Raw genomic sequence first — 23,516 nt, 5'->3', positions numbered from 1 at the left:
CTACTGCACTGTCCTTTCCAGATATTACATGTCTCTAAATATGGGGAAAGGAGGATGTAGAAGGTGGAGAAGTCTGCTCCTCTCTCTGCTCTGCTTTTTCTGTCAATGCAGAAGTGTCTCATGCTGAGGCTCCCACCCATACACAGGGCTGACTTTACACTGAAGACTCAGATCTTTATGGCCTATAAATTATTGTGGTTTGGATACAAATCTTCTCTCCAGAAGGGCTTTCAGTAGGACATGGGTGAGACTGACCATGCACTGCTGTTCCTCACTGCCCTATCAGTCATAGTAATTATTTACAGAGATTAGGAACACCCGGAGATATTTTCCAGCACAAAAATTAGTCCATAAAATCTGGAGGAAATTTTCCCATAGGTCATAAAAGTTTTAAGAACCATGGATCACAAGTTCATCACAATTGCTGCTGTGCTCCCTTTATAGGAAGCAGTGTTGCCCTGTGCTGAAGTATTGCCTGCCTTGGATGCTGCTGTGAGGGCTTTTAGCCATTTTAGGGTATCCATGGGAATGAGTCTCCCATTTCCCAATGAGGTATGCAGGACTGGAATCAGGTCCTGAGGCTCTCGAGAGCTCTTGGTCATTTGGCCTGTTCAGAGTCTGTTTCTTTTCTGGCACCATGAGCACCATCTGCCATTCACAAGCCCAAGGGAAGACTGCAGGGAGCAACTACTTAGTAGAACCACAACTTCCTTTTGAAAAGAAAACCCCAAATGGAAGACACTTTTATCTTGTATTCGTCAGCAAATTTGCTTGACTGTGTTCATAATGCCCATTTGGTAGTTTGGAATAAAAATTAGCCATCATCTTCCTGAGCTGTGCAGGCTCTGTCAGAATATTCAGGAACACTTTGAGTGTTTTTCATTTCTTTGTTCCAACAGCTCACTTACTTCTCTGTACTGTGAGACCAGCAAATCTGATGCATGTGCAACTGGTGTGGAACTGTCAAAATTTGTTATCACGGGCTCTCTGCCATCACCCCAGCTGGCAAAAATGGTACATGGTTCCACGGCATGAGTGGGAGGTCAGCCAGACGATGCTCTGCTGTCACACAGAGAGGAGCCTTTCTGGGCTGACTTTCCTGGAAGTTGCTAATGATGTATTTTGACCTCTCTGTTTTAGAGACACCTTGCAGTCAGCAATACTCAGTGTGTGGCACTCTCTGAAACTGACACACACCTCATCTGCTTGTGAAATGTAGCAATGAAGGAAACCTCCTGTAAAATTTGTAGCCTTGCTGGATGATTAGGAAAAGTCCCTTAATAAAGGATGCTTCTGAATCTTACTGCTTGTTTTATTTTCTTCAGATCAGAAACTAAAGCACTTCCAATGGAAACAAAATCCCTCTGGTCTGTGCAAATCCTACCTGGCTGTCATTTTAAAAAGCAACTGTTCTTACCAGGCGATAATATTTTTTACCTTTGGATTTGGTTTTTAAAGTGGAATTAGGCTTAGAAAAAGAGGCACTGTGCAGGCAGATTACAAAAACCTCCCTACTTCTGTCCTATCATCAGATAATGAGATCTTTCAGATTAGAAAGCCAATATCAGTATGGGAGAAAAAGGCAACTGAACTCGTCCGTTTTACGTTCACTTTTTGAGACACTGGGCTTTTAGTTACAGTCGCCTTGTGCCTGGTCCCTGCAAACCTCACCGGGATGTGGAGGTGTTGCACCTTGCACTCACTCTCAATCCGCTGAGGCGAAATTCTGCCAGGGACCCTTTGACTTCAGGAAAAACCAAAAAAAAAAACCCACAAAACAACCCAAACAAAACAAACCCAAAATACAAACCACAAAACCATCACTGGGGAATCTGTGCCCTTTTTGCCGGTGACCGGTCCTCAGGCGGGGGCTCCAGCCCTCCAGGTGCCGCCGCCTGGCCCGGCCGCCGTGAGGCCGCGTTCCCTCAGAAGATGGCACTCGCCGCCCGCCCCGCGCCGGCCGCCCCCTCGCCTTGCCTTGCCTCGCCTCGCCTCTGCCTTCCCTTCCCTTCCCTCGCCTCCTCTCCCTTCCCCTCCTCTCCCCTCGCCTCCTCTCCCCTCCCCTGCCGCCGCCCGCCCGCCGGGAGCCGCCGCCCCGCCCCGGCCCCTTCCCCTCACGCAGCGCCGGGGCTCGCCCGCCGAGCCCCGACCACCGCTCCTCCTCCGCCCCCCAGCCCACCCTCCTTCTCCTCCTCCTCCTCCTCCTCCTTCTCCTTCCTCTTCCTCCGCCAACCCCACCCCTGGCCCCCGGCTGGCCCGGCCGCGGGCTGCCGCGCCGCCAGGGCTCCCCGCCGGCTTCCCCCATCCCCACGCGCCGCGAACACCTCCTCCTGCTTCCCCCCTCCCTCCTTCCCCACCTCCGCCCTCCTCCTGCTGACGTCTGGCTCTGCCCGGCTGAAAACTCGGTGCCGCGGCGGATGCGGCGGCTCTCGGCAGCGCGGCGGCGGCAGCGGCAGCAGCGAAGATGGTGGCGGCTCCGTGCGCCCGGCGGCTGGCGCGGCGCTCCCGCTCGGCGCTGGTGGCGGCGCTCACCGTGCTGCTCCTGCAGACCCTCCTCGTCTGGAATTTCACCTCCCTCGACGCCGGCGAGGAGCAGCGCGGCGGCCGCGAGAAGCGAGACCGCGGCGGAGAGCAGCGGGGGCAGGCGCAGCGCCGCGGACCCGCCGCCCCGCACGGCAAGGCGATGGTAGGCGGGGAGCGGGAGCGGGAGCGGCGGTGTCTCACGGCGGTGTCTCACGGCGGTGTCTCACGGCGGTGTCTCGCGGCGGTCCCTCGCGGCGGTGCCTCGCGGCGGTGCCTCGCGGCGTCTGGCGGCGCTTCTGCCGGGACTGCGGCGCGGGGAAGTTGGGGCGAGCGAGGCGCGGTCGCCTCGGGGCTCGCGTTCCCCGCAGCCCGCGTGAGCGCCTCTCGCAGGTGCCCCGGTCCTGCCCCGGTCCTGCCCCGGTCCGGCGGGAGCGCTCGGGGGGCCGCGGTGCAGAGCCAGAAAAATGCATCCGTGGGATCCTCTCCCTTTCCCGAGACAAACATCTCCCGTCCCATTCCTGGCGCTGCCTGCCGCGGGCATCCCAGCATCCTCGAACTTCGCGGGATAGCCGCCTGCCCCACTCCCTCCTAGGGGTTTGTTTTAGCTCAGCTTTGCTTTTTCCACCCAGAAAAGATCACAGGCGCTATTCTTTATTGCACAGCTCTAACAGGCCCAGGAGGTGACGGGCAGTGAAATGTAATGCAAGCATTTTATTAACCGCTGACAACTGAGGGACACTGTAACTGTGCCCACACAGGATGAGGACCTTGTCTCTTACCTCATTCTTTTGCAAACTCTCTGGTTTTCATTCAAATGACTCGGGCCTGAAACCACAAGGGGTTGCAAATCTGGCTCTATTGCCAGTTGAGTTTTCTATTTTTGAATTTTCTATTTTTGAATTTTCTATTAGGCATGTGAAGAAGCAAATTAAGAGTGTTCTTGCAAATGTCAGATATGTAGCACCAGTACTAGCATTCCCCAGCTCAAGAGAAGCTTCCTTTGGTTTTCATTTTATTCTTTTAGCAGTAGGCTTACATTAAGCAAGTGATGCCTCCCGAAGTGCATGCTTAATTTTGTCAGTGTGTGTATTTTTATTTACATCCTTGAGAGAGAAGGCAAGAACTTAGACTCAGAAGTGACTTATCCTTGTAAATTACAGTGAGTGATTTGGCCTTGAAAGGCTGCAAAGAGCTGGGCTCCCAGGGTATGAGTACTCAATCACTAACGTTTGGGACAACTTGTAGTATATACCCATCCACTGTGTGCAGATCCTGCTCTTCTTTCTGGATGTGAAAATTTAAACTCTAATTTACTGAGTGCAGTTTTTGTCTCTACACATAATCTTATCTTGGTATTCGCTGTGTTCATAAATGTCGCTATTTTGGCTCCACTATTTTCCCTCCAGCACCTTGCCCTCTGCCTCTTTTCCTGTCCATCAAGTCTTCTATGCTTTCATCCCTCAGCCTTCTGCAGCCTTTTTCCTTCCTGATCTCTCCACTGTGGGATATCAAGGATGGCAGGTGCTGGTACCTGGGCAGGCAGGGGGCCGGGAGAGGGCAGGCTGCACCTGGAGCTTCAGACCTGCTTCCCAGCTCCCCAGACTTTCTAGGAAATTATCCTCTTCTGTGGGTTCTGGGCTATGTTGGAACATGTACTCTTAACAGTTGTCCTACAAATGTCCTGGCACAGTGTCCAGTTTGCACCCTATGTGCTGGAGCAAGTGCTGGGTTCGGGGTTGTGAGCTCATTGTTTCCACACTGGCCACATGCAGACACCAAATATGAGTATTTTGATGCTGGCAGTTATGAATCATGCCTTTTGCATACAGTTTTGATCAAAGACCTAAAGATGGAGCACTGGGGTTCTGAATAGCAAACATGTTTTAAAGCCCATGCTGAGTGCACCTATTTTCCCCCTCGTTATCTAAATGACTGGTATGGATCACACTGGGCTGTGCCACAATGTCCGACATTGATTAAAAAAAAAACAACAAAAAGGAACAATGCTCAAAGCAAGTGGAAGCATACTTAACAATGCTGTGTCAAGAGGTGATTTGGCAAGGCTCCTTCAAGATGGCTTTATGGTACTTGTGGCTTTGCTTAGCCTGGGAAGTGGGGACCATCCTTAAAATTACTTTGTCAGAATACAAAACCTCTCACTTAAGTATCCATCTGTGGACTGCAATGTGTGTTTGGTGGAAAAGTGGTAGAGAAATTGGCTTTGTGCAGCCTTCTGCCTTAAAAATTTGGCACCTGTAGGTGACAATTAAATTGGTAGGTAAAGATACCAGTCTTACCTATGTTTCCAGTCTTGATTTTATACTCAGTTCACAAGGAAAATCTGAGAAATGGAGTTGTATATCATCTATGTGAAGGAAGACTTTTTTTTCCTGTTGCTTTGTTTGCACATTACAATGCAATTTATGTAATATCCAAGCAAAGTTAGTATCCTTCTCAATCCTAGTTTTCCATAGTGTATATCAGATTGTTTTGCAGTTGTTGGAGGAACTGACTGGTGTGTATACAGTGGTTCCATTATATCCACATGTCTTGGGTTAAGTGCATCTGAGGGGCCCTCCAAGGATTTTTCAAAAAATTTCAGAGTCTTACATTTTAACCAAAAATAGTATTAATTTCAACGTGTCTTTGGCCTGTGAGTGGACTGGTGAGTTTTAATACACTTTGAGGAGTAGATTTTTGAAAGGCTACTAAATGTTCATCTGTGATGTAGTACTTGATTGTGGCTTTTTGTATTTTTTTTTCACTTGCCCTGCTAACTATCCTTGTACGAGCGTTTATACTAAATAATTATGCAGACCAGATTTTGGACGCTTGGCAGAAGATGCTGCTTTTCAAACCTATGTCTGAAAGTTGCCAGATGAGGCTACAGTGTTTTTATTTATCTTGTTTCTAATTTCAGTCTTTTACACAGGCCTGAGACAAATGGGAGTGCCTGCTTTACTTTATCGAGTTAGACATAAGTAGTGTGAGGATTTGGTAATTTGTGTCTGCGGGAAAAGAAACATATTCCTTTGAACCAGGTGTTTAAAAAATATTTAGATTTTTATTCAATGCTGTCAGATACGTGCAATAAGCACTATCATTTGGTAGATAAAATAACATTATCCTGTAGTAAAAGGTTTGCCACTTTACCTGTATGTAATTGAACGGGAATTGCCAACTTGGCAGGAAGAAACAGATTTGAATTGAGCAATTTTGCAACTGAAAACACTTACTGTGCTAGATCCCCTGACCAGCTACATCTGGAGCTTTCATTAGTCATAAGCAGTTTCCTGCAGTTGTTCCATATTTAATTAAACCATCTTATAGATACTTGTAAAGCAGCATCAACGGTATCATTAGCACTGATTTTAGGGTGTACTTTGAACCGTTCTGACAGCTGCACCCTTTCCACAAGCTTTATTCATGCAGTATAACTCAAGTGTAAAAGCACAGGAGAATTGAGCTCCCTTTTGAGAATAGGTTGATTTTTATGTAAGCGTCTTTATCTTTGAAAATCGTGCAACAGTTTCTTGTGAAAATACCGTAAGCATGCTGCTCAGTCTTGGGTTTCCTTAATGCAGCCTGCTACGGATGGTGGAAGGGGCTTGTGGGTGTTGTGTGTTGGGAGCCCAAAGGGAAAAAATTGCGATGCAAATGTGTGCTTTGGGGCTGCTGAGGATGAGAGGGATGTGACAGCAGAGCATCTGCTGCTGTGGTGTTGCACTGACAGGCTGTTGTGCATCACAGCGATGCACTTGTGCTGCCCAGCTGTGGCCCCTGCCTTGGAACTGGGTGTTGAAGGCACTGTCTGTGGTATGTGTTGCTGCTTTGTGCCTCCTGGTAGCCTTGGGCTTTCACTGTTGCCTGTTTTGCCATAAAGCAGAAATGCCAGTGCACTGTTACTGTCAGTTCAGTGAAATACAGCTCTTGCCTGCTGGTGTGGGATCAAAGCATTTCTTCAGCCTGAAATTTTGTGTGTTTTGTGGTATGCTTCTTTCAGCATAAAGCTGTCAAAGGCACCAAACATATCGATAGCTCAAAATGTTGAGAACTGTAGAATGAAAAGAAAGTGTGTTTGGGGTCAGTGAGCAGTTTTAATTCCAAGCAAAAGTTAAGCTAGGAAGGACAGTCCTGAGGATCACCAGTGCCTCTCCTTAATTTCATAGCTGCAGTGGGAAATGTGGTACTTTTTGTTTTCTTGGCAGCGTGGAGAGTGAGGCTGGGCCCTCCATGGGTTGATTAGCTGAATGTGCTCAAGCTGTTTTTTCTTGCTTTTTCCTCCCTTGTCACCTCCTGGTGATACATACCGAGCTCCACGAGGTTGAAGGTACAAGAAGCAAAAAGTAATTACAATGTGTGCCTAAACTCTGTAATCCCTGTTGGTTACTGAAGCTAGCAAAGGTGTCCAGGGGCTGCTCTGCTGCATGCTAAGGGCTATAAAAACTGTGATCAGTTGTAAAAGCAAAGTAGCAGCAACTCTAATGCTGGAAAACAGTGTGGAAATCATACAGGAAAGAAAACCCAGGAGGCTTTACTCCACTTTCTCTAAGGTTCATCCATGAATTATTTCCCCAAAATGCTTTTCTGAATGCTTCCCCTAACTAAGATCAGTGCAGAATTCACCTTGTGTATTGAATACAAGCTCGGGATTCTTTCAGGTTTGGAAAGGAGGGTTTTCTTTTGAAGTGTATGTGCCCCTGGAATGTTTAGATTGTGCAGGTGGATTCCCAGCACTGTTTTGCCAGAAACAAACACACAGCCTGGACCAAGCCTCTGCCAAGCATCCTCGTGGGAGGTACAGGACAAATGAATTTCTGGATGGAGCACAGCTTTAGGTGCAGCAGCATTAAAGCACAGCTTTGCACAGGGCTGGCAGCAGGTATGTGTTGAAGGAAGGAGCCTCTGCCATGGGTGAGGAACTGGGCTACTGCTGGAGCAGTCACTGTAGTCCCTGGGAATTCACTCTGCAGAGCTGCACTTAAGTGTAAAATAAGCGATTAAGCTCCATAAGACACATGAGTTTTCAAGAAAAAAGGAACTACTCCACCACTGATTTATCCTTTTTGCTTAAATCAGTGCATTTATAGGTTCCATATATGTAGACGCAATCAAATGGTACCTATTTAAATATATTCCACTCTAAATTTGTTGATGTAGACCTGTGGCCTCAGTAATTTCATCTGATCACACGAAATGAGGGAAAACTGCTTTTCAGAAAAATTCCCAGACATGAAAAGTGCGAAGAAGCTTACTGTGAACTAATCATTTGTGTGTTAAACTTCAGTCCAGAATTAATCAATCTCTGGAAACTTGAGTTTCACTTCAGTACACTGGGCTCAATGGAACAGTTTAGTTAAAAAGTACCTTGCATTGTGAATAAAATTAATAGCATTGAGTTCTTATGTGCCCCAAAATGATATATTTCGTAGAGAATGGATCCATAGTACTGACTTGACTGTTAAGTACAGTTTTAATTATTATCAGGAGCTTAATCATGCTTCAATATGGCTTTCATAACAATCAAGAAAGAGAAGGGAGATAGCTCATGATTTAGTAATGGCAAAGGGGGAGACAATACATCTGCAGGTGGGAGGTGCATAATCATTTTTACAAAGTCTTAGCACTTAACAAGGCACACGTTAATAAAACAAACAAATCTTTGCAGCATGAGAACTAATGTATGCATCATTTAAGGGGGGCATTAGAACCAGATTAGACTGTTGGTCTCCTGCAGCAGTTTCCTTGTTAAGCATCTTCTCTGCAGGAACGTGGGAATGTGTTACATGAAATGGATCAGAAGCCTTTTCTAGGCCACCGGTGTATTTTTTGTTGTGTTGGTTTTTATTCCTTAGTGTGATGGGATTTTGCAGATGTTCTCTTTGAAATAGAAGCATTTTAATTTTTTAGCAAGAGAAAACCAGCTGTTGTACAGGGGACATACAAATCCCATTTACTTCCTGTCAGCTATTGCAAAATGGGTACTTCTTGGTGTAAAAGGCCCTCATTACCTGCCGCATGTTTTGGCTCTATTCAAAAATTTCATTTTCATTAATTTTTCAGAATATTTCTTCCTTTCAGCATTGGAAGTCTGTGGTCTCCAATATGGTGTCTTATTAGTGCTTGCTGAAGGGCCAGGAGTACAATGAAAGCATGTAGTGATCTTAATTTGTAGCAACAGTCAAATTGTATAACCTCAAGGATTAATTTTAATAAAATACTTCCTGTTTTTTCTTTGTAGTGTTAAAATTAGATCTGGCACTTCACTGTGACTCTTCAATTGGAATACAGCATCCTGTATTTTTCCTTTTTGATGTAGGCTGATGGGATGTCTGATTTGGGCAGAGGTAGGAGCATCCCTGTGCTGATACTCAGAGGGCACATGGGTTCTGGTGTGTATGACTGCTTGTATGACTTTGAGGACTAGCAGTTTCAAGTGTTTGGGTCTGATTTTTAGACTTGGAACCTAACTCCTGCATTTTTTTTTTAAGTAATGGTAGACCTTTGATGATGTTCCACAGGGCACATGTTGAATAAGAGACAGCTCTGTGGGACAAGGGAAAGTTGAAGTCATGATTGTCTACTCTGATCTGTAACTTCTTGACATCTTTAGTGAAGTGTTTAGGGCCCCATAACTAAGGGTAACAGGTAGTTTTGGGTTTTTCAGTTATTGGTACTCCAGACTAGTCTTCTTTGGTCTGATAATTGTGGTTTTTTATCTCTTTCTTCCAGAGGAGCCAAGCCCAGTCTGGTCCCAACTTTATTCTTCCCTTTCACACTTGGTACTGCTGATTATGGCTGTTTCCTTTTGGCTGCTTAAGCCTGGGTTGAATCTGGGGTCTGAGGTCTTCTGAACAGAGCTGAGTGTCTCCAGAAGGCAATTCAGCTCATTTGAGGTGTGCATCTGTGCAGAAGCCTGCTCCTCTGTGCCAGCAAGGCAGGGGCCATGGCTGTGATGCTCAGGTACCTGCCATGCCTGTAGGAATCCATTTCTGCAGATGCCAGCTCTGGTGTTTTGTTTTCCTCAGTCTGCCAAGTGTGTTTAATTAACGTCCCATCCTTCATGGAAGTGGTGTGGGTTTGAAGTAATCTGTTCCTGCAAAGCAGCTGAGATCTTCAACAAGGACCAGCAGCTTGCACTGGTATAACACCATTAAAGTCAGTACAGACCAGCTGGGGATTCTGGACCACTAATGTAATTATTGTTATAATGATAGCATCAAACAAGTAATCATTATTTTTACTCTCTCTTTTCATTTCAAAATGAGAAAATTATTTCCTCTTGGATCACTGAAAGTAATTTACATTATGCTCAATAATGGTCTACATGAAAATATAATTATTATTCATTTGTATGACACCATCTGGGCACTAGAAGCTTCACAGACACATGCGAGGAGAGGTCCCCGTCTTGAAGAGTTTAGAGGATGAATAGCAAGTTAGAGCTGCTAGCAGTTAACCAGAGTTACAAATAGAACTTTGCAGTATTGGCATCAGGGACCTGTTCAGCACAGGACTTCCACAAACCCTGCTTCAGTGGTTCCCACTCAGAATTTCTCTGTATTTGGCACTATAGAGCCTAGGGGAGGGGTGAGTTTAAGGATTGATTAGTGTGGCTGGATCAAGAAAGAAGGCAGCAAGAGGCTAGTATTAAAAATTGGCTGCCCAGCTGGTTTTTGGCAAAGTAAAGGATATTTCCAGGCTTCACTTGGAAGCACAAAATGGTTTTGATGCCTTGTGGATCTGTGCTTCCTATAGAGTAATTCCCAAGCTTTACAACAAATATAGGACTGAATGCTTTACTGAGTGTGAGTGTGCACTGGAAGTGAAGAGACCAGGCTTTTATAACTGTATGGATATAAAAATTGAGCAACATGTAGCATTACCTAAACATATGTAACCTGAAAGGGTCAGTGCAGGAGAATGAAATCATATGACTTCTTATTTTTAGAGATGATTAGAGAATTTCTCCAAGGGACAAACTATTTATAACATGTCTATAATTTGCTGCTTTTCTTTTTTTAAATGGTGAAAAATTAAACCAATAAATGGATACCAGTTAATTTAAAAAGTTAGCTAAAAAAGATTTCACACTAGTGTGTGGTTGACTTTGAGGTCAGATCGTGAATGCCTCCCACATATATTTTGTTTTCAAGCTACTGTTCTGTTGCTGTTCTATTATTAGAGGGTAAGTGGGATCTTATTTAAAACAATTCTACAAAGCTGAATGACACTGCAAACTTCAGTTTAACTTGGATTTGGTTGAATGAGTCATGGACACTCATCTCTGCTTCATGCTGCAGCCTTTGCTTGCCCTTCAGATGTACTTTTTGGTTCAGATATATTGGTGAAATCTGAGTATTTTTCTTCAAATTGATGCTATTCGCTGACTTTTTGTCATGCTCAGTTTTGGAATTAATGCTGTCTGAATTTCTGAGACATCTCATTTTGTTCTTAAAACTCAACCTGTTTCTAGTTATCTTTGTTCTTTATAATTGCATTCTTTCTGATTCAGTAGCACACATGGTTCAGTAAAAATGTCTTCTTTCAAAGAAAAAGTGTTTGAGGTCGTGACTGTATTGATTCAAGTGAAGCAATCTCTCTGAAACTACATCCAGCCTGTTGACCTTTACTTGGGAGAGGCACAACAAACCTGAAAAATGACATTTCCACGGGAATTTTTTGGTTCTTTAGAATTGCACCACTGCATGTCACAAGGCAAGTAGAGTCCTATGTGAACTCAGAGGGTGACAGCTTGGCCACCCTTGATGGGGAGACCCACAGTTGCCAATGTCATTAGTTACTTAAGGAACCTTTTTCTCAGTGTGGCAGTGTACCTGGAACTGTAACTAAATAAATGGCCATCTGCTAATTATGAAACTCTAGACTGGATTTCTCTGTGGAAATTGAGTGTTACCAGAGATCTGGATTGGAGCCATCTTGAAAGGACATGTAAATAAAAAATAATCTGTTATCAAGCTAATTCTGCCTTGTAGAAAAAAAAATACTTTCACAAAAACTAGTAACTTGTCTGCAGATATCCACATTTGGCTAGCTGGGGATAAATCTAGGCACTTAACTAAATTGACTTAGATGTTTACAGGCTTGCTTTTCTCTTAAAACTTGCTGTGGGTGCCTGACAGCTATTTAGATGTGTAAATAAGAATTCAGGTGGCTACCTTTTGGCATCTAAGTTCAGCAACTTGGCCCACAGTATGTAAAACCAAGGAAACAAGAAGAGGAGTGAATGTAGTAAACAAAGCTGTTAGTGTGTGTGCACTATGAGAATAATAATACTTTGCATAGCTACTGTGCCTCAAACTGCTTATGTTTTGGCATTTGCTGGAATTGAGTTTAGTCACTCAGTGGCAGAAATAGAAACTTGGAGGTGCTGCCTGCTAGCAGAGTACATGGAGCAGTACCTCAGCAATGAGCTGCCTTTTTGGCAGTCTTACAACAAAAGACGTGAGAGTCTTCAGTGCAATATTTTGATAAGTCATTGATTCTTATTAAAATAATAATTATGACAATAATTATAGCTGTAGTTGGCTCTGACTGAGCTGCTAACTGAATAGAGGACAGGGGGAGGAGGATTATCAAATATTCTTGTAAAGCCATTGGAGTCCTGCTCCTCCAGCTGAGTGCACACAAATGAGGATGTTTGTGTCTGTATTTTGGCATGTCGTGTGCCAGTACATGGCAGTGCCCGTGTGCTGGGTGGGTCCCCCAGGAGAGAGTTGGAGATCCCTGTGCAGTCTGCCCTACAGGTGACTGGTCACCTCTGTGTTCATGTTTCTAATAACAGAGATATGATCAAAATAGGTGATAGTATTTTACCTTTTTACCTATTCATAGCTGTACAGTGATAAATTGGTGCAATAAGCTCCCGGCCATCTGCCTTCCTGTAGTTAGCTCTGTGATGTTTGCTGTGTCTCACCTTCATAGCAAGACCACATCATCTCATCCCCAAAGCCCAGGTCAGGCCTCAGGGATACTGAAACCAAAGGAAAGTTGGGTAGGTTTTGCACGTGGCACTGTAGTTATGATGACACTGTCCTGAGCCTTTCTAATCTTATTCAGTATTAAACATTTACACTGGCCAGGCTGCCACTGCATGACCTCCTGTGCTAAGTGACTGCAAGTGATTAATGACTATTTATGAGGAGAAGATGGTCTCAAACATGCTCACTTCACAGACAGTGTAAACAGAGATTTCTGCTCCTTGCCCTTTACCCCCAGTTTAAAAATACGGTGTTTTGCTTTCTTTTGAAGTTGATTTTTTTCATCTCTGGTTGTCTAAGAAAAGCAGACTGCAGTGGCCTTTTCCTGCCCTCCTGTGTGAAGCTGCAGTGGGCTTCTAGAGTGTGAGTTTAGGGCTGTTTGCTCCCCTTGGCTAGGTCTTCAGTGAAATGCCTTGTGGAATGGACAGTAGGACAAGCTTGTACTGCAGGACAAGCTTCTGTGTGGGGAAGAACAAAAGTTAGGTCAGCTGTAAGGCTCTGTGGGACTTGAGAGAGCACAACTAGTTTAAAAGTTGGGTAAATACAAATGCATTTGTTGTGCTTTCAGAGGACAGTGTTTTTTTCAGAAGAGAATCTCAGAACGGTCAGCAATTTTAAGAGGTAGTTGATGCAGAAAAACAACCAAGTTAGTTTGGAATTTTGGGTAGGTTTGTGTAGCCTGGGACTCTAATTCTACAGGTGCTGTGGTATCCTATGTTTCACACACCAGAATTTGACCTAAAGGTATTCTGTGGGAAAGTTGTTATAGGATTTGTTTGCTGTTGTACAACCAAATATATAAGTTAAGATTTCAGACAAATTTGATACAGTTATTTAAAGTGGTTTGGGGTTTGTCCATGTTAGTACCATCACGACTCTGTCAGACTGAGCAATGATCTCATGTTCTCCCAGAATGTTATCAATAGTTTTAAGTTCTTCAGGGAATTTTCATTTTGTAGTGGCATTGATGTAAATTTACAGTAATTCTCATATTGAGGGCCTATGAATGAATAACTGTGGAAAGAAAAATGGGGTCTTGCAGGTCAAATGGTTCTTCAGGGGCTTAATTTTTGGACAATGGGGACAGCTCAGCAACTGCTGGAACGTTTTGTTGCTTTTGAAGTGTCAGTGTAATTTTGCAGTGTTCAGCAGTCATGCCCTGTGCTCCAGATGCTCTCTGTGGAGTGGTGTCACCTGGAAGGGAGAAGTGAATGGAAGCCCTTGAATTTCATACTCTCCTGGATTCAATCTCAGGGTTGAGTTTCCAGTTTAGTTACCAGAACTAGCCAGGCTTTGCTCTAAATTCTGCCACCTAAGCTTCAGTGCTTTCATGCCTTTGGTAGGCAATGAACGAGGTGCTGTGTGTTTTTGTTTGCTTGTCAATGTTTGTATATTCTGAGTTTTAGCACAGCCTTGTATACTCACTTCCTCCTCATCCTTGAACAATTGCCTCCTGTTTCTGGAGCTTTTGTCAGTGGTTGCAGAGGCTGGTCCAGGCTCCAGCTGGGAGTCACTGACAGGTCTGGCAGTGACTCCAGTAGCTCAGCTGGGACTGTGTTGGTTAGGAAGTGGGTTAAGGTAACTTGTGAGGAAAGTTCTTCAGGTCACTATTCCACACTTGGTAAATAGTAACTTCATTATGAAATGCTGTTTCATTGTTGAATAAATTGGTGCCAGGCTCTTTTCCTTGCTTGCTATCATAAATTGCTTTCTTCCTAACTTGTGTTGTCCAGTTTGAAATGCTGTTTTCTGTTGGTTTAAAATAAACCCTTCTGCAGCATTTTCCTGTTTTATGTGGCCTATGGAGAGCAAAATGTATCCTCAAAGGTTTAAATCTGTTGCTAAGGTTAGGATGGTAGTTTCGTAGCAACACGGAGATACCGCAGGTGTTCGAATCATCTCCTTAGTAGAGAGTTGGTGGTTTGGTGGTTTCTGTGTTTCTCCCTTTCCTGTTTACTAGAGTAAAATGTGCTCAGGACTCAGTTTTGCAACTCTCATGCAAACAGAGGCATGCATGCATACCTATATTCCATAGTGGCCAAATATTTGTGGTCAAATACAAGCAAGAGTTTCTCAGGCTGGAATTTTGGAGGCTGAATGTTGCTTAGAAATCTTTTGCTTTGCAGCATGCAGTTTAAACAAGTCTAGGATGTGGTAAGTTATCACTTCATCAAGATCACGCTCTTTTAGTAGCAGATTCCTTAAGAAAATCTTCACATTTAGGTTCCATGTTTGATCATTATCCTGTGTAAGCATGAAGTGAGAGAGATTTTTGTAAAGGACTGGTTTTGAGACACCTTTGTAGCTAAATTTCACCTTTTTCAGTTGTTTGCTATGGGATGAAGATGCAGATGTGTAAAACAGCACATTGAAAATAACCTGTGTTTTTTCAGGGCCATGGAGTGTCTTCATTAGGATGTGGAGTGCAGGTGTGGATGTAAAATCAGTCAAGAATAGTCTTGTGAATATGACTGTGTTAGGGTGGGTTTTTAATACAGCCTTTGTATTTTCACTAAAATTGTTAAAGTGAAAAGGGTCTTAAAATAAAGGTTGTTCTGTTGTTCTAAATTGTTCCCAGTATATTAGGAAAAAAAAATTGATAGCAATACTTCTTTTAGTGGGTTTTTATAAATATTGGTTCTGTAAAGCTAATATATAATGTTATTTTCTATTCTTTGTTCTGAATGGAATTACCTGTGGTATGAGAGATTGGTGGTGCTGGGCAGTTACAGATTGAGTTCTTGCATGTTTCTTTTGGCGGTGGTGGAATTATTTAACAATTACTCCCCATGTTTAGTGTTTTATGAGTGCAAAAACTTTAAACTTAAAACTTAAAATTCAGGGGTTTTTGTTTGTTTGTTTGTTTTTTGTTTTTTGTTTTTTGTTTTTTTTTCTTTTTTAAAGGGCTCTTCATATTCTGCTGGCCTGGTTTGGTCTCAGTGAACGTTGTGGAATGTTAATAATTTAGCCCCATGCTGAATTACCAAGGATGCTCATGCAGGAAGACTCTGCTCTGAGTTTTGCGTTATGGAAATGTTACATTGATGACAGATGTTTTGAATCCCCCTCTGCTGCATTATGCTTTACCTCTGATTATCTCAGCTTTTTAGAGCTCATGTGCTTCAGTGTGTAACTGGTGGACTTCCTTGGGCCAGATTTGAAGGGAATGGGTGGCTTTTCTCTATGGGTTTAAAATGCCTGTTTTGTATTCAAGTGGATTACCTGTGTTAGAATTTAATTTAACTGTATTGATCCCCACCTAAGGAGATATCCAAATTACCCATGAGTGATGATCAGCTCAGGCATCTGCCAGTGTGAGATTAAACTGCAAACATTTATGTTGAAGTTTGTTTATGCAAATATTTATGTTGTTGTCGTGTATTCAGATCCACTTCTACAATGTGTCAGCTTCAATGGCTGGTTTATGGTGTTTTTAACAGGTGGGCTCAATGATCATGTCATTTCCAACCTAAATGATGCTATGATTGTATGAACCTAACTTTGATGAAAAATAAAACAAAGCCTCAGGGTCTAGAAGAAAGGTGCTCTCTGTGACTGCAAGTGGATGTAGATTCAACTCCCATCTTTAGAGAATGCTGCTTGTGTGGCCTCTCCTGGAGGAGGAAAACACAGTCTGGCTGTCTCTGCTTCCCAGTCAAACAGAAGCACTGAGTCACTGGGCAGGGACCAGATTTGTGTGCACCACTGCCTGGCAGACAACAAACACATGTATTGAAGCTGCACTGTGGAGTGATGTTTGCCACACATCCATGTCTGTTTGTTGTTTGGGGTTTTTTTAGTGACAGGGTGACTATCCTGGATAGAGCAGTCACCCAAAGGAGTTTGAAGGTTTGAAGGGCATTCATAATGTGGTAAGTGACTCACTGAGGAATGCAGAAGAGAAGGTGAATTTGAAGAAAAGCATGAGATAGTTTTTTTGCCACAATATCTGTTGGGGATTGCTGTGACTAAGGAGATGGCATAAATGTACTTGGCTGTGACAAATTCTTATTCCAATACCAGTGCAGAAAGTCACTGTCGTTTACAGCTTCTAAGTCCTGTGCCTGACACCATCCTGTGCAGGATTCCCAGAAGCAGGTGAGCTCTTTTCTCTGTTTCAGTTTGAGTCTTGAATTTGTTTGAGCCACACCTGGAACTGTTAGTTAACAGAACAGTTGCCAGCCCTTGAGGTACCCAGGTGGGTTGTGCAGGCACCTTTCCTGCCCCAAGAGAAGAGACCCTTCTACTTCAGCTGTCTCACAGACCCTGGTTTGGTGGGATGGGTGGTCCAGGTCTGGACAGTGATGGTTAGATCCTGTTACCAGTGCTACAGGCTGGGGTTGTGCCTGGCTCACTTTGCAGCAGCTGGTTCTGTTTTGGAGCAGTTGGTGAATTTAACTCATTTTATCTTCTTTCTGCTACATCAGTAATCAGGTTAATTTTTCTGTGAGCTGCACACATCTGTGGCCCAAAACCTGTGCTCAGCCTGGAGGAAGTCAGTGAAAGGTGATATTTCCCTCAGCTCAGTGCCCACTTCCCAGTAGCAGAAGCAGCTTATGCTGCTTCAGTTCTATACATTTTATTTTTAAGGATTTAACACAGATATTTGTGAAGTCATTTGATTTGCATGTATCAGCATAAGAGTATCTTTTGAACATACCTAGTTACAAGCCTAATATTTCTTTGAAGATTACCAATCTCAAGTAGTTCTTCTGTGTGTGTGTGAAGGGGGAAAAAAACCCAACAAACCCCCAAACCTTTGGTCATTCCAGCTACCGACTGTGAGCATAAGTCCTTGAGAAGAAGCTTTTCTATTATTCCTAATGCTTCAAAGCTTGCTAAATAAACAAAATGAACACAGATGTTTCCTTGCTGGTGATACAGGTCATAAGAAGACACTACTCAAGGCATTGCTCAGTTGCAACTTCTGTGTGTGCAGAAACCTGTGGACCAAACAATTCAGTCCTACCCAAGGAAACTTCCTGTGAAGTTGAACAGGCTTGTTGACTAATACCTTTTGTGTTCATAGTGTATTAACCATTTAATGAATTACCCAGATGTGTATAAATTAGCCAAAAGCTCATTTCTTGCCACATGGAAATGCTGTGAGGATGCTGCAATGTGGTGCTGAGGTCAAGTCCCATCTTTGGAGGAATGACCATGTGAACAGACATTTGCCTGCTGTTCTGGGGGGGGCACTTATGTGGCTCATAATTGAGCAAAATCAGAATCAAAATCAGTACTGTATAGAAACCCTTTATGGGTGTTTTAATTCTGGGTAAACTCAGGTTATGCTGGTTTTAACAATTTTGTAAGAGACCTTCTATACATGATGAAAGAAGAATAACTATGAATTGGTTGCAATCTGTGTGTTGTGACAAAGCCACTCTTTGCTGTTACTCTGGTCAAGTTGCCTCTCTGTTTGCTCTTTTTTGCAATTATTTTCCTTATTTGGACAATTTTTTTTTCCGGAGTAAGATCTTCAGGCTTATAGAGCAGAATTTGATAATGTGAGTGTGAAGGGGAAGCCAGAAACAATGTCCAGCTCTGCAGTGAAGCTGTGCCATTAGCAGTGGATGTGCCTCCAGAATGCCCTGATCTTAGACAGCTTTCACAGTCTGCCTACAGACAAGGTCATGGTTTGGAGAGGAGAGCAGGAGTATGTTAAGGCTTTAGGGAAAGCTTGACGAATCTGACCACTTAGACTCTGTTGCTGCAGGACCTGCTGTTGTGTTAAAAAATAAAAAAGAAACACTTGGATTAAGTTTGCAAGGACTCATGTTTTAATAATGATTTCAGACTATGCATTCCGTGGATTTTAGAGGTATCAGTTGCTACTGGAAGGCAACTTCAGTCACTTTGCTCATGAGAAGTTCAAGGCAATTTGTGTAGGATTAAATTATTTTAGTGCAGCTGATTTCCCTTACTATGCTACTAGCTCCTGACTTCTTGGCAACTCTGTTGCTGCGCTTATCCACAAATCCCTTTTTGTTGAAAGCTGACTGGTCCATTCCCCTACCTGACTGAGCTGCTGTTGCTGCAGTTGCTGGTAGCCCCAGGCAGGGGCTCATGGGGCACTCAGCTCCTGTTCTGTCCCTGCCCAGGGGCTCTTGGGGCACTCAGCTCCTGTTCTGTCCCTGCCCAGGGGCTCTTGAGGCACTCAGCTCCTGTTCTGTCCCTGCCCAGGGGCTCTTGGGGCACTCAGCTCCTGTTCTGTCCCTGCCCAGGGGCTCTTGGGGCACTCAGCTCCTGTTCTGTCCCTGCCCAGGGGCTCTTGGGGCACTCAGCTCCTCTTCTGTCCCTGCCCAGGGGCTCTTGGGGCACTCAGCTCCTGTTCTGTCCCTGCCCAGGGGCTCTTGGGGCACTCAGCTCCTGTTCTGTCCCTGCCCAGGGGCTCTTGGGGCACTCAGCTCCTGTTCTGTCCCTGCCCAGGGGCTCTTGGGGCACTCAGCTCCTGTTCTGTCCCTGCCCAGGGGCTCTTGGGGCACTCAGCTCCTGTTCTGTCCCTGCCCAGGGGCTCTTGGGGCACTCAGCTCCTGTTCTGTCCCTGCCCAGGGGCTCTTGGGGCACTCAGCTCCTGTTCTGTCCCTGCCCAGGGGCTCTTGGGGCACTCAGCTCCTGTTCTGTCCCTGCCCAGGGGCTCTTGGGGCACTCAGCTCCTGTTCTGTCCCTGCCCAGGGGCTCATGGGGCACTCAGCTCCTGTTCTGTCCCTCCAGCTCCTCTTCTGTCCCTGCCCAGGAGATTGCAGGAGGCTTTATGGGAAATGCTGGAGGCTACACCTTCAGCCACCCCTCACCCTACACAATCTGGCTGATTCACCTGCAGGACAGCTCTTGCTGGGGTAGAGATGAACTTACTGTTTGGATTCTCCCTTAGCATGCCATGGAAACTTGCTTTTATGTCCGTGTCTCTGCTCCTCTTTGCTCGCACCTTTCTTCTTTCTAAAGATCATATTTTTCTGTTCTCCCTTTCGTTTTTTATTCTCATTGATGTGTGTCTCTACTTTTGTTCTTCCATCCTTTTTCTGAACAAAGACAATTTATTGTTTCTGAGCATTTTAGTAACAGTTTTGTCACCATTTTGCAGAGATGGACCAATTCTGATCAATAGAAAAAGAAAGTGCTTTGCAGAAATTCACATTATGCACTTGAATACTCTGTAGTGTCTTTGTAGCTGGTCCTTAGCATATTGCCTCTGGAAACGTGTTTCTGGCATGTAGCTTTTGTTTGTGCAGCAAGAGACCCTGACAAATGCTTCAAGTTTGATATGAATTCAGATGTTGAATAATATGAATGAGGGTTTCCCAGCATCTTCTCAAAGAGCACTTTGTGCCCTGCAATGGTGGCATAATACAGTATGGTGTAATAGGAAGGTTGCAAACGGTGTTTGAAATACTATGATCTGTATTAACAGTAAAAGCAATTAAATGTGGAAGGAATTTCTTAGGAAAACTGTGACTTTTCTGATGTTGAAGTCTCTTAAATGAAGTCTAGATTCTCTAGGGGAACTGGAAGTTAATACAGTTGTCACAGGGTAATGTTCTGGACTTAATGAACATTACATTAGTGGTACATGTCTGAGCTTGTGGTCTGTTGGAATATCAAAGGGCAGACAGGTAGTGGAGCCCAGGCTGTAGGTGAAGTACTGTTCTTGATACATTTGTGTGTGATACATCCGCATCACTGTGCAGGAGCTTTACCTGGTGCTAATGTTTCTGTTAGCTGGGCTCAAGGATGCTGTGCTTGATATTTCTAATTTCTATCTTTTCAAGATCACTTATGAGTTAGAATAAAATTATAATCTCCATTATCCTTTAATATGTAGCATCAGTATGTAGCAAATTCTTAACTCCTCTGAAGCTGGTGGAAAAATTCCCAATTACAAAATCACAGAATTACCTGGGTTGGAAAAGACCTTTGAGATCATAAAGTCTGGCCTAATACTTTGAAGGAGTCAAGATTTCACCTTAAGGCTTGTTTGCTCCAGCATTTGTCCTTTGAGTTGTAAAGTCCTGGCACGGCTGTAAGACCTGAAATATTTAGTAGTGATTGGTAGTGACTGACTGCAGTCAAAGTCACCTGAAGCTTTTCACCAAGTTGACATTTTGTTCTCTGAGCTCAGGTTGATGTTTCCTTTAATGTTTCTTACTCGAAATCAAGTTCAGTTTTGGCTCACATTGCTGAAGAGGCAATACAAGCTCTGCCCTGAACTAGAGCAGTGCAGTGTGCTGTGCTGTGACATTTGTATCATGGCAGATGCACCAACCTCCTGAGCTGATGTTTAGGCTTCTTTTGCCAATAAAATGCATTTATGGATTTTTCTCCCTGCTTATGAAATGCACTTGTCTCAAATATGGTATAAACAAATGCACTTGGAATATGCCCTGTTTGTTGAGAAATCAGCCACCCTTACTTAAATATGTATATGTACATACATGCATTTATGTCCATAAATATGTTTGTGTGCATATTTATGCATATCTGTATGGTGCAGAAGATTCTTGCTATGTGAAGCCAGAGATCAAAGGGTGAATGCTCTCCTTGAAAGGCAGTAGGGTGTCAGCCCATCCCAGCTGCTGTATAAAAAGATTGTTGTAGGACTTTGATGCTGCATGAAACAGCTTTAGATTCCCAGTGAACATTGTTTTGTTGCATAGAGGAAGACAAGGACACTAAATCTGTGGAGAGTGAATCTTGAGGAAAAAGAACTTCAACAAATAACAAGATGAAATTTGTATTCATACACACCTCAGGTGTTTGGAGATACAGGCTGTGCACAGAGTTGTGCCGTTGTAACAAACCAGCTTTTTGTTCTTAACAAAATTGTTGCTATTAGTCTCTTGCAGCACATCCAGAAGCTTTTGTCACATTTGATTTTAGGTTAAAGCTGTGTGAAGCCTTTAGGGTTTTTTCAAAGGAACTTTAAATTTTCCTAGTCTGTTAGTTGAGAAGTGGTGTCTGCCTGCTACTTCATTTTTATTTTCCATTTTGAAATTTTTCTCTTTGGTATTTATAACAAAAGCTGCCATCTAAGTTTTGTTTCGCGTTCACTCCATAGCAAAGTGCGTAGTTGGCACAAATTTTTATTTTATAACTGGAAGAGAAAGCACAATAAAGTAAAGATTTGGAAAGGGAAGTAGTCTGTCTTTATCGAAAACAAATGTTGATAATCTTGTGACCTTTCCAACAGTGTAAAAGTGTGATATCTTGTATTTATTTGCAGTCTCCTTGGTTATAGAGGTTGTAGTGGGATCCTTCCCATCCTTTGCCAATTTCTGCCTTTTTGCCCCCCAGTGTCATCAGAAGTTTGGAGCATAAACAGCTCAATTTCTGCAAAAGAAAATGAGATCTTGCTGGTCTGCTAGAAGTTATCAGCAAAATAGATGATAAAGAGGTGAGGAATTATGAGTCTGCAGGGTAGTAATGAGCAATTCCATTCTGAAGCTGTTGACAGGACACTGCTAGAGAAAGTTTTCAGAAAGTGGCAAGCAGCATCCTGCCTGAAAGATTATAAATAAATATTCAAAATAAATTGCCCATTTTTATTGTTTCAGTGCATTTGTTGAGAGTCTCCTCTGAGGTTCTAAAACCTGGAATAAGATTGGTTTGTATCACCAAGATGATAGCTTTGTTTTAAAAGCTATATTAAAAACCTCTTTGTCAAATAAATAGCTGATCCTCCTTTCTTGGCTTGCTTTTCTTCCTCTACTTTGAAGAGATCTGAAGAAATGTTTTCCCTGTATGCAGGAGCTGCTTCTCAGTAGCAGACAGGGCATGTCATCATGAAGAAAGGATTGAGTGTCCTCTTGGTCAGGAGTGATTGGAGCATCTCACAGTTGAGTGATATTTGACAGAACTTTGTAACCTCAGCTGAGGTAACAACTTACCAGAAGTGCCACCTTGGATGGGGGGGTGATGCCCCTTAAAACCTTACAGGAGCTGATGCACAAAGTAACTCCTATGCACCTGTATTTCCTGTTGGGATCTTTCTAGCTTGAAAAAATTGAAAGGACAGCAAAATGTAAAGTGCAATGACCTCTGAGCCTTCTCTCAGAAAGTAAAACATGTTTGCAGTTAGGAAAGCATATTATTTTGTGCTCCAAATTAAGTCCTGTAGTACTGGAGAAATACAAGATGATACAGCAAGTGAGGTGCTGACCATGTTAGTTTTTATTTGTCATATGGAAGTTTTTCAGAAACTATCACTGTATTCATTATTTTTTCTCTGAATTAGTTCTTGCTGCCACATTTCAGTTGGTAATGTTGTCTTTAGAATTTTAAACCATATTTAAAATGTATCTTAGGGTAAGAATATATAATGAACCGATCACTATTCATGATAAAGCATCCAAAGACAGATAAATTAATACTATGTGAAGAGTCTCTAGTTTTATAATTTCAAATTACTTCATGGCCTGAATTATTTTTTGATTACTAAAGCACTGATAATTTAAATACCTTGACTTTTTGAGTTCTAGCAAGAATTTCAAATTAATGTTACAAGTTGCAAGTTCAGGCCTCAGAGAAGTTGTCCAGCACCTCTGCAGTAGCTTCACCTCAGTTAAATTAAATGTGGAGTGATCTTTGTCTTGGTTCCTGTAGAGAAGTGAACTCTATACTTAATCCTTGTGTGGCAGACCCTCTAGGGATGACTTTTGTTCTGCACAGTGGAAGAGTGGCTTTGCTCATTGTCCTGTGTCTCCTCCTGACTTCAGAGCATGTTACAGTTTATTACTGGGAGTGGGAAGAAGGGTCAGACGATGCTGGGAGACCTCTTGACTCTGCAGGGGTGATACTGCGTACAAGGGGACAGAACTTGGAAGTTTCATTCTTGCTGACCTTTTTCTGTGGCCTTTGGTGGCCTCAGTGCCTCATTTTGTTTCTGGATTGCGTCTTTTGTCTCTTTGGATCTTGTAAGTTTTCTTTGAAGCAGGCACGTTATTTTACTATATGTTCAGCACAGAGAGGCCCCCACTCCCAGTGGGGTTATTC

General features: G+C 43.4%; 1 protein-coding gene across 1 annotated transcript in view; it reads left to right on the top strand.

Annotated features, from left to right (window-relative positions):
- Window positions 1-2,464: 2,464 nt before the first annotated feature.
- XYLT1 (xylosyltransferase 1) overlaps window positions 2,465-23,516 on the top strand; it is a 172,531-nt gene continuing 151,479 nt past the window's right edge. Inside the window, exon 1 of the mRNA XM_062503383.1 lies at window positions 2,465-2,686. Coding sequence (XP_062359367.1) covers window positions 2,465-2,686 — 222 coding nt within the window. The remainder of the gene's footprint in view (window positions 2,687-23,516) is intronic.

The sequence above is a fragment of the Cinclus cinclus genome, chromosome 16 (assembly GCF_963662255.1).
Source record: "Cinclus cinclus chromosome 16, bCinCin1.1, whole genome shotgun sequence".
Lineage (NCBI taxonomy): Eukaryota > Metazoa > Chordata > Aves > Passeriformes > Cinclidae > Cinclus > Cinclus cinclus.
This window is presented reverse-complemented; position numbering and strand designations above follow the sequence as displayed.